At 38.2% G+C, this 12,006-nt stretch overlaps 1 protein-coding gene across 2 annotated transcripts in view; it reads left to right on the forward strand.

Annotated features, from left to right (window-relative positions):
• ECHDC1 (ethylmalonyl-CoA decarboxylase 1) overlaps positions 1-12,006 on the forward strand; it is a 53,217-nt gene that overhangs the window by 25,821 nt on the left and 15,390 nt on the right. For both annotated transcript variants that reach the window (XM_055534945.1, XM_055534943.1), the window contains exons 4-5: positions 5,785-5,837; positions 10,849-10,929. In XM_055534945.1, the coding sequence (XP_055390920.1) occupies positions 5,785-5,837; positions 10,849-10,929 (134 nt within the window). The remainder of the gene's footprint in view (positions 1-5,784; positions 5,838-10,848; positions 10,930-12,006) is intronic.

Here is a 12,006-nt window from a genome sequence, read left to right on the forward strand (position 1 = left end):
ACAGCTGTCAGTGGGCCAGTGGAAAGGGGGAGCTTACATGTCTGAAGCAAAGTCCTGAAGCAGCACCCCACCAGCTGTGGCAGACAGGGCAGGACAGTCTTTGCTTCATGGAAAAGGGGAGCTACTTATACGGGGAATTAGATTCATGTTGGCTCATTGGTTACCAGGGAAACTAGCAGCATGCCCCTCACCACACCTTTGAGGACAGTGACTTGCAAGGATGTAGGAAGGCCAGCCATGTGAGTAGGGTATAAGTGAAGCAGGCAGTGGTCAAGGAAGGGATGCACAGAGAGCCAGAGAAGAGCCACCTGGAGTGGCCTGACCTTTCAGTCAGATAGGAAATCATCCCTAAAAATGCGACAGGTTATTTTTATTTCTTCTAGTTAGAAGGTTGTTTCTGTTTCTTTAGATCATGTGGCCAGCATTTTTTTTTCTGCTATATATGTAAAAACTACAAGTGGAAACATGCTAATTGTTTCACATATATATAGTGGGTCTGATGTAAATCAGGTAGGAAAATATCAGACTTCAGATAAGATATCACTTAATGAAGTTTATTCTTTCCAGTGAGGACCTTCTCCAGATAACTTGTTGAATGTTTGCAGTAGAGTGAGTGTGGATTTTGATCTACAGCTGAGAACTCGGGTGATGTGACCTCAGTGCTTAAATAGCACTGGGGTGCTATTTAAGGGATGCAGGTGTCCATCCCTTGTAGTCACGCACATCTGCCAATATCGATAAAAAAAAAACCACCTGGAATTGTGATTCTGCTTTACAGTGTGTTATTTTTCAGGCCCAGATTGGCTTTAAAATACCTTATTTCAAAATATTGTCTTGTGTAGGTGAATCCTTTATTGTACTTCTATGAAATACCTTTAGTCATGGTTATAGGAAATATATAGCATAGATATAAATAATTTGAATAAATTCTCTTTATTGATAATATTGGGCATGGTAGTAGAGAATCCACCTGCCGATGCAGGAGATGCAGGAGACATGGGTTCGATCCTTGAGTTAGAAAGATCCCCTGGAATAGGAAGGGGCAACCCACTGCAGTATTCTTGCCTGAAAAATTCCATAGACAGAGGAGCCTGGCAGACTACAGTCCATGGGGTCGTAAAAGAGTCAGACATGACTTAGCACCACACACGTGTAATGTACATGCATGCATGGTGTATTGGTCACATGATGACTTTAAAATTAAGAAGAACTAGAAACAGTTTAAATAAAATTCCTGGTAACTGTTTCCATTTCTCATATAGAGCTTATTCCTATATGCCTGAAAAGTAACTATAAATGTGTAAAACTGAACTTTTAAATGGCTTTGGGATTTTTGAGGCTCATACATGTTTATGAATTGCAATTGCACATATGAACACTCCTGTCCCTCACAACTAAGAGATTCTCAGATGCTTAACATGACTTAAAGTTATACACAGCCTTTCTCTGAACAAAGCTCTTTTTATCTCACATACTTACTCTTTGTTCTCAGAGATGTGTCACTGCATCTGCTTGTTTGGTGAATTCATTCTTCTGAGGATGGATAAGTAAAATAGATGATGATTTTAGTAATTGGATTTCTTTTCTTTCAGATTATTAATAAGGTACTTGAAAGTGATTATTAAATGCCTTTTTTTGAAAAAGATAATTATGTTGATGTTTTTGCCACTGTGTTTTTTCAAAGCTTTGAAAAATATTTTGCTAATGAAAATTACCAAATACTAAAAAAAGTAGACTTGTTGACTGAAAGAAGATGGGCAACCTAGAAGTTGCGAGTTAACGTTTTATTCTGCGGGCATTCTTAGGACTTCAAACCTGAGGGGAGACAGTGTCTCATAACCCTGAGAAATCGCTCTGAGGCTGTGAAGGGGAGCCAAGATATATGGGTGTGTTTGCAACAAGGGCAAGTAGTCAGGAAATTATTGTTAATTAAAGAAAGCCAGACGTTGAAGTTAAGGAATTCAGCACTTTTCTTTGTATGGGTAGATTCAAGAATCTGGGCTCACTGAAATTGTTTCCTTTGGTATGTACCTCAGCTGTAGGGGCCAGTATCCTGTTTTCTCATCCTGAGTTCCCTCAAGCTGCACTGTTGGGAGTGGCTACAGTCTAATGACTGCTCGATGGGGGTGCATTCCTTGTTTCAGTTCTAAGCTCCCTTAGGGTTCACCATCAGGGTTGACTGTGATCGCTGATGACTGCTTCATCCTTTGTTTACCTATAGGATAGGCAGTATTTTATTTTTCAGACTAATATGTTGAAACCCTCCTGCACTCAGAATCAACAATCATCAGCATTGTATTTGCTTATCTATCGGTAGTGTTTTTCTTTTTTTCTTTAGGACCTGGTCTCAAGAGGTTGGTTTCATTTTGATACCCTTTTTTTAATGAGCAGGGAAAAAAGCTCTCATTGTTCCTAGTGAAAGAAAGTGAAAGTCACTCACTCGTGTCCGACTCTTTGCCACCCCTATGGACTATACAGTCCATGGAATTCTCCAGGTCAGAATACTGGAGTGGGTAGCTGTCCCCTTCTCCAGTGGGTCTTCCCAACCCAGGGATCGGACCCAGGTCTCTCGCATTGCGGGTGGATTCTTTACCATCTGGGCTACCAGGGAAGTCCCTAATTGTTCCTATTAGACAGTTAATCCTTCATTAAGATGGTCCAAGCAGAGAGATGAATTAGCCCTGAAAAACATTAGCCCTGAAAAGTTATGGAACAGAAAAAAAGAATAAAAGAGGAAAAAAATCTAGTGCAATATTAACCCATTTCTAAGATGTGACTTGATGCTGCAGATGTTCTGCAGACTCTGAGAAGTCTTTTTTCAGAGGACAGATATAATAAGAGTCCAGTTGAAGCTTTAAGATGGGAAATAAAAACCTTCTTACTCTGCAGTGAATGGGTTTGATGCCTCGAGGAAAAGTTTGGCCTTTTAGAAACCTGTATATTTCTCTATGTTCCTTGAAGATGGTATCCTCCTTTGTTCAGTGACTTCCCTTGTTAAGTTTCTGGCCAGTCTGTTGCCCCCTATTTCTCTGTGGCCTAAATTTTTGCAGTTCTTGTCAAAGAGCCTCAAAGTTCTTGTCTAACTTCTTTGCTTTTGCTGTGCTTATTGTACAGTTCCATTGTAGCCTTATTGATTTGTAGACAAGCTGTTATAAATTTCTCAAAACCCTTCTGTGTATTTTGAGGAAATTAGTAAATTCATACAACAGGCACTTAGGGAAAAAAAGGAAGGCCCATTTATGGTTCTCTTACTGGAAGAGGGACCGCTTCCAGGGCCCAAGAGTGGGCTCCTGTCTAACACTCGGAAATGAATTGTCCAGGGAGACACATACTGACAAAGCAAAATGCTTTATTGGGAAGGGATGCCCAGGCAGAGAACAACAGGGTAAAGGAACCCAGGAGAACTGCTCTGCCACATGGCTCTTGGTCTCAGGTTTTATTGTAACTGGGAGTTAGCTTTCCAGGTTATCTCCGGCCAGTCATCTTGCTTATATCCATATTTGGTCCGATTCCTGGCAGCACATACATCTCTCAGTCTCGATGGTGTCCAGCAAAAGGATTTCTGGGAGGTTGGCAGAATATATTATGGGCTGGCATCTCCTCCCTCCTTTTGGCCCTTCCCAAATTCTCCCCAGCTGTATCATACTGGTTTTTACTACTCATTGATTGCCTTTGTTTTGTGAAACAACGTAGTTCTCCATCTCAAATTCATCTGAGTCAGTTAACTTCAACAAGCACATACTATATGCAGAACGTTGATTACACTGCTGGCTTCTGAGGATAAAGAGTGCGTTTTGTCAGCCTCAAATTGTCTAGCAAATGCTGTCTCCTCTTCTCCTCTGTAAAGCCTCCTCAACTACTCCAACCCAGTGAATTGTTTCTTATTTGCCACTATTCTCAGCTTGTTTAAGCATTTCTCAGAATACTTAATGTGTACCTTGATGCATGATGCATTTCTTTTTTCTCACAAGACTTTTGAAGACTGGGAACCAGGGCCACATTCTACTGATCATGTTCCCTATCTTTATCTTGTATAGATGGTGTGACTAATAATAAATCTAAACACAATGTATATACAATCTATAAATTCTCTAGTTAAGTTAGAAAAAGGAAAATACTACAGAAACACAAAAGGAAAAAGTTGTTACTCTGGGATTTAGAAAATCTTGTTGAAAAAATGTTTGATTCAGGCATTCCTTGAAATAGGTAGAGACAAGGACCAGCTGTTCCAAATAGTGGGAATGACATGAGCCAAGACATAGAACAACAATAAATGTAAGGTGTTAAAGGAATGGCAAATAGCTTGTTGCAGAAGAAGTTAGGATGCTTTACTGAAGGGTACAGTAGTCAATAAAGTTGGTAAAACAGTTTGGGATCAATCCTTCCCAAGGAATTCTGACCTTATTTTATTGGTGATATGAAATTATCCTGTAAGAAGGTTTTTCAGGCAGGATGCAAGATACATTACAGAGGAAAGAGAAATTAAATACAGAGAGGCCAGTTAGGAAACAAGGCTGTTACAATAATCTAACCATGAGTAACACAAGTTCAAACTTGTGAAAATAGAAGACAAAGGGATTTAAATTAGAAATATTTCAAAAGAAGGATTGAGGGGACATGCTTGGTAACTCAGCAAACACAGGAAAACTGAAATGGAGGAGTTAAAGATAATGCCAAGAATTCTGAACCTCTTGGACTAGAGAAACCATTCCTGTTAATTCAGAACTCTGTGATCTATTACAAAGCATCTAGGTACATTTTCATCTTTCTAACCATTCTTTAAATCAAATGGAACAAGTCTTTAAAATTTTTCGTTCCTTATTGTGTAAGAAAACTGAAGTTCATTGTTATGACTTGCTCAAGTTTATGTTTTTATTATGTGGTGATACTTGTGTTAAAAATAAGCTTTTTCATAACTAGTTGGTTTTGCCATGCCAAATTTGAAATGTTGGCAGAATGTGAAATTTCTTAGCAGGTTTTGGGACTCTAAAGGAAACACTAGTTGAAGCAATGGGAATGGATGAGACTTCCAAGGAAGAAATTATAGATAAGGTAGAGAAAGAGAATCATGGATTGGATTTTTGGTAACATGTATTTAGCTGAATAAAAAAGAGACAAAGAAGAAAACTAGAATATAGTAATCAAAGAAATAGGAAGAGGATTGGGAGTTGAAGTGTCGCTAGAAACGGAGACTATCAAAATGAAAAAATTGATCAAAGGAAGATGCTATATATGTTATAGGGATACAGAAGGAGATGAGAATAAGGAAAAGCTATTTAATTTAACAAATAGGAGATTGTTAGAAACCTTTGAGGAAAGTCTTTTGAGAGAAAGCTGAAGACCACATTATACTTGGTTTAAGAAAGTATATGAGGGTAAAAAGAAGAGGCAATGAGTTTATACTACTATTAAGAAATCTGTTTTGTATATGTTTATATTCTTAGGGGATCAGAGTTTGGGCTAATAGGTGGGTATGTCTTATGCCTTGTCCTTCCAAATTACCCTGAGTAGAACTCTACACTTCTCTGAGACCTGACTCTTACACCTAAGTCCATGGTAATACCTCATACAAAGCTGAATTCAAAAAACCCTTGAAGATCAACACAATAAATACAATATCATTTGCATTTCAGACAGCTTCAAAGAGTTTTTAAATGAAAACCTCATTTTAAAAATTTCATTATTTTTGGCTCTATTACTTTCTAAATCCTAAAAGTGTTTTTATTTTTTAATTTCTTATGTAAAACATTTACATTGTATCTTTGTGTTTATTCTTATTTAAAGGATGGAATGGCCGTATGCATGTTCATGCAAAACACCTTAACACGATTTATGAGGTAATGTATCTTTGTTTTTAAAACATGATTTCTATGCTTTCTTCTCTGTAACCACCCTCCGTGTTTTTTCAGTCTTCTAACTTAATTGAGGCTTTCCATGGCTAAGTCAAAGATCTCTCTTGGTAAATGTCACATGGTACTTGAAAATACATGGATTATTTTCAAATATCTTTTGATACTGATTTTTAGCATCATTCCACAGTGGTAAGAGAACAGACTCTGATTTCGATACCTTTAGACCATGAAATTTTTGCATCTTGTTTTATGTCCCTGGATATGTTCCAGGGCCTCCTAGTTTATAGTCTATGAGAACTTGAATAGAATTTGTATCCTCCTGTTGTATGAAAATTGTATAAATCTTAATTATGTTGAATTGGTTCACGGTACCTTTCAGGTCTACTGTATCTTTCTACTTTTTTGTATGTTCAGTCCATTAATTTTTGAGAGTTTGATATTGAAACTCCAACTAAAAATCTTTATTAAAAAATAATTGTAATATATAGTGGAACTGTATGTAACTTTGTTCTGTATTTTCCAAGTCTCCTATAAATGTGTTATATTTTCATAATTTAAAAAATAAAAAAGGCAATAATTAAAAAAAGAACACAATTTCTAAAAAAACCCCAAATAACTCTTTATTAGTCTGTGCTTTGCACGAGTTAAAAAATAGTCACTGATAGTCTATTCATATTTAGAATATATGAATCCAATATTCATATATTCTGGTTCATATTTATTCTAATGATGAACTGTTTATTTTTGCCATTAAGGACAGTCATATAATTAGGTGTTAGTGAAGTACATACAAATATTTAAAAAATAAGAGCCTTGAGAGGTAAAAAGAATTTAAGACTTAGCTCTTTTCCCTAAAGAGTTTGTATTTAGTTATAAGCTGGCTATATTTAAGTATAATTAAATGCTGATACTAGAGCAGAAAAGATGCATAAAGATAACCTAATATTCAAAATTAGTAGAATGTGTAGGAGAAGGCAATGGCACCCCACTCCAGTACTCCTGCCTGGAAGATCCCATGGACGGAGGAGCCTGTTAGGCTGCAGCCCATGGGATCGCGAAGAGTCCTACCCGACTGCGCGACTTCACTTTCACTTTTCACTTTCATGCATTGGAGAAGGAAATGGCAACCCACTCCAGTGTTCTTGCCTGGAGAGTCCCAGGGATGGGGGGGCCTGGTGGGCTGCCATCTATGGGGTCGCGCAGAGTCGGACATGACTGAAGCGACTTAGCAGCAGCATAGTGAAGTGATCTGTATCCATAAGGAGAGAGAAAAAGAGTTACCAGTTGGAGAAAGCTTTTACATATTTCTGAGAAAGATGGATTCACTTTGCACCTAGAAGAGGAAGAAAAGGGAAAAAATTTGGGTCCTGTCATTATGCATTTGGGGTTACAAACTATGACATGATTGGGGTGATTAGCTTTCTACTTCCATATTCTGAATGTAAAAAAAGTTAAAATTCGGGGAAACTCAGGAAATTCATACTTGTTTAGCACACTTATTTATTGGACATGAATATATTTTTGTTACTCTTTATATATGAGAGTCTAGAAAGAGTGATCTTCATTGTATTAGTTCCTATTCACCACATTTGACCTTTTCTTAAGTAAATCTTAGAAGTTTTTTTCTTTAGATAATCCTTTTTATTTGGAAGCAGTGTGTGTTAAGAAATGTGTAATTTCTTAAGACCTGTATCTTTTCATTTTGGTTAGACCTACAAAAAATTTTATATTTTTGAAACATTTTAAATTCACCTTTTAATACACAGTTCTGCAAAATGGGTCTTTGCAAACATGAAAGGTGAAGACTATTTTTACTTCAGAACCATTCTTTTATGTAGGATCAGTCTCTGGGTCATTTCAATGAGGAATGAAAAGATTTTTGGTAGGAACCTTCCATACCACATTTCTTCCTTTTTGATACAGCCTTAATTTTCCCCTCTATAATTTGATATCAACAAAAATGGACTAAGACTATAGCACACCAAATAATTCCCAGTTGTCAGGTGCTTAGAAATTCCAGGAGCTCTCTACAAGCTTGTTAGTCACTCAGTCATGTCCAAGTCTTTGGACCTCATGCACTGTAGCCCACCAGGCTTCTCTGTCCATGGAATTCTCCAGGCAAGAATACTGGAGTGGGTTGCCATTCCTTCTCCAGAGGATTGTCCCGACGCAGGGATCAAACCTGGGTCTGCTGCATTGCAGGCACATTCTTTACCATGTGAGCCACCAGGGAAGCCTGTATACAGGCTTACCTCGGAGATATTGCAGGTTGGGTACCACACCACCACAACAAAATGGTATCAAAATAAAGCAAGTCACAGAATTTTTTGGTTTCCCAGTGCATATGAAAGTTATATTTATACTCTACTGTAGTCTGTTAAGTATGTGATAGCATTATGTCTTTAAAAATGTACGTATTAATTTAGAAACACTTTATTGCTGAAAAATGCCAATCATCATCTGAACCTTCAGTGAATCTTAATCTCTTTGTTGGTGCAGGGTCAGTATTGATGGCTGCTAACTGATCAAGGTGGTAGTTGCTGAAGGTTGGGGTAGCTGTGGAAATTTCTTGAAATAAGACAACAGTGAAGTTTTCAGCTTCAGTTGACTCTTTCTTTCATGAACAATTTCTCTGTAACATCCAGTGCTGTTTGACAGCATTTTTACCCACAGAGGAACTTCTTTCAAAATTGGAGTCAATCCTCTCAAACCCTGTGGCAGCTTTATCAAATACGTTTATTTAATATTTAAAATCTTTTGTTGTCATTTCAATAGTCGTCACGACATCTTCACCAGGAATAGATTCCATCTCAAGAAACCACTCTCTTTGCTCATCCATGAGAAGCAACTCTTCATCTGTTAAAGTTTATCATGAGATTGCAGCAAAATCAGTCACATTTTCAAGCTCCACTTCTTGTTCTCTTGCTGTTTCCACCACATCTGCAGTTACTTTCTCTAATGATGTCTTGAACCCCTCAAAGTCATCCAAGAGGTTTGGAATCAGCTTCTTCCAAACTCCTGTTAATGATGATGTTTTGAGTTCTTCCCATTCATCACAGATGTTTTTAATAGTGTCACCAGGCTCCTCTGCCCATGGAATTTTGCAGGCAAGAATACTGATGTTGGTTGCCATTTCTTCCTCCAGGGGGACCTTCCCGACCCAGGGATCGAACTCCAGTCTCCTGGGTCTCCTGCATCACAGGCAGATTCTTTATCTGCTAAGCCATTGGAGAAGCCCCAACAGCATCTCAAATGGTGAATCCTTTCCAGAAGGTTTTCAATTTACTTTGCCCAGATCCATCAGAAGAATCACTCTCTGTGGAAGCTAAAGACTAATGAATTATATTTCTTAAATAATGAGACTTGAAAGTTAAAATTACTGCTTGATCCACAGGCTGCAGAATGGATGTTGTATTAGCAGGCATGAAAAACAGCTTTTATTTCACTGTACACCTTCATTGGAGCTCTTGGGTGATCAGGTGCATTTCATTGTCAATGGGCAGTAATAGTTTGCAAGAAATCTATTCTTTCTGAGCAGTAAATCAGCAGTGGACTTAAAATATTCAGAAACTATGTTGTAAACCGATGTGCTCACCCAGCCTTTGTTGTTCTGTTTACATAACACTGAGTAGATTGAGCATAATTCTTAAGAGCCCTAGGATTTTCAGAGTGGTAAATGAGCATTTAGTTTCAACTAGTAACAGGCTGCCCCTAAAACGAGAGTTAGCCTGCCCTTTGAAGCTTTGAAGCCAGGCATTGACGTCTCTAGCTGTGAATGTCCTAGATGGCATCTTCTTCTAATATAAGGTTGTTTTGTCTGCATCCTCACCTTCATGAATTATCTTAGATCTTCAGGATAACTTGCTGCAGCTGGCATCTGATCTGCATCAACACTTGCTGCCTCACCTAGCACATTATGTTATGGAGACAACTTCTTTCCTGAATCCTCATAAACCAACCTCTGCTAGCTTCACACTTTTCTTCTATGTCTTCCACATCTCTGTCAGCCTTCATAGAACTGAAGAGAGTTAGGACCTTGCTCTGGATTAGGCTTTGGCTTAAGGAAATGTGGGTAATTTGATCTAATATCTGGACCAATAAGACTTTCTTCATATTAGCAATAAAGTTGTTTTGCTTTCTTATCTTTCATGTGTTTACTGGAGGAGCACTTTTCATTTCTTTCAAGAACTTTTACTTTGCATTCACAACTTGGCTAACTGTTAGCCAAAGCTTAATCCAGCACAATAAGTGAAAGTGAAAGTTGCTCAGTCGTGTCCAACTCTTTGCAACCTCATGGACTATATGCAGTCCATGGATTTCTCCAGGCCAGAATACTGGAGAGGGTAGCCTTTTCCTTCTCCAGGAGATCTTCCCAACCCAGGTTTCGCACATTGCTGGTGGATTCTTTACCAGCTGAGCCACCAGGGAAGCCCAATAAAATGAAGCACAAAAAAATGAGGTGTGCTTGCATTATACAGAAACAACTGTTTATTTGGAAGAAAGTTAATATGCCTATAGTTTAAATAATGATTTGGGGAGGTATGTTGATCAGTTTGGGGCTTCCCTGGTGGTTCAGAACAGTAAAGATGGCAATGCAGGAGACCCAGGTTCGATCCCTGGGTCAGGAAGGTCCCCTGAAGAAGGGAATGGCTACCCAGTCCAGCATTCTTGCCTGGAGAATTCCATGGACAGAAGAAGCTGGCAGGCTATATTCCATGGGGTGGCACAGAGTCAGATACGACTTAGCTATTAACACCTTCACTTTGATAAGTTTGCATAACATTTAGTATGAATTATTATATCTTCATTATTATACTGTTTTGCTTCTCATGATTTACAGGCTAATGAGTCTACTGTACCTTGAGGTGTGCTTGTTTTTTAAACATAGATCAATAATTTTGTTTCTACTGTATTTTCAAGTTTTTAAAATATTTGTAGATTAATATCAGAATTTAAAATATTAACATCCATTTTTCCTTCTTCCTTCAATATACAGACTTCCTTTAATAAGTGTTGCACTGGTTCAAGGTCGGGCATTGGGTGGAGGAGCAGAAGTTACTACAGCATGTGATTTCAGGTAGGGTAAAAATTGTATTACTCCTCGCACAAATATAATTAACGTGTGAAATTTATTTCTTTGCCTGAATTATAAGTATTTAATATATTTTAAAATAGGATGATTATGAGGAAATATTTTCTTTCTGCCAATCATATCATTAAAGTAGATAATCAGTCTAATATAACTCCATAATTACTTCATTGCTGTGCATTTCAAAAAGTTAAAATGATTTTGAAAAAAATCCATATTAACAAAGTCCCCAGGGAATGAAGCCAAGGAAATACAAGCCAAGAGTCACAAGAATTATACAAGAAAAGAATAAATACAAGCCAAGGGTCATAAGAATTATACAAGAAAAGAATTAAAAAAAAAAAAAAACCCAAAGAAATAGAATGGGGAAAGGGTCTGCTTGGGTCTTCCTCTTACTAATGACAAGAGGTTTTCTGAGACCCTGTCTCTACTGTGATTTGTAGAAACTTTGTGGGGATTTTGAGCTGATTAGAGAATTCATTTAGAGAAAATTATTTGGTATCAATTAACCCTTTAATCCAGAGAAGGCAATGGCACCCCACTCCTGTACTCTTGCCTGGAAAATCCCATGGGCAGAGGAGCCTGGTAGGCTGCAGACCATGGGGTCGCTAAGAGTCGGAAATGACTGAGCGACTTCACTTTCACTTTTCACTTTCATGCATTGGAGAACGAAATGGCAACCCACTCCAGTGTTCTTGCCTGGAGAATCCCAGGGACTGCGGAGCCTGGTGGGCGGCCGTCTATGGGGTCGCACAGAGTCAGACATGACTGAAGCGACTTAGCAGCAGCAGCAACCCTTTAATCCTAGAATTCTCTTTAGTATTGGATAGCTGTACTTTTGGAGAAGGGAATGGCAGTCCACTCCAGTGTTCTTGCCTGGAGAATTCCAGGGATGGAGAAGCCTGGCGGGCTACAGTTTGTGGGGTCACAAAGAGTCAGACACGACTGAGTGACTAACACATGCAGCTGTACTTTATAGGAATGATGCAGTTTTTGTAAGGCTCTCTATATTTTGGTTTTGTGTGTATAAAACATAAATGTCAGTTTAATGACTTGCTACAAAAT

Source organism: Bubalus kerabau, chromosome 9, assembly GCF_029407905.1.
Source record: "Bubalus kerabau isolate K-KA32 ecotype Philippines breed swamp buffalo chromosome 9, PCC_UOA_SB_1v2, whole genome shotgun sequence".
NCBI lineage: Eukaryota > Metazoa > Chordata > Mammalia > Artiodactyla > Bovidae > Bubalus > Bubalus kerabau.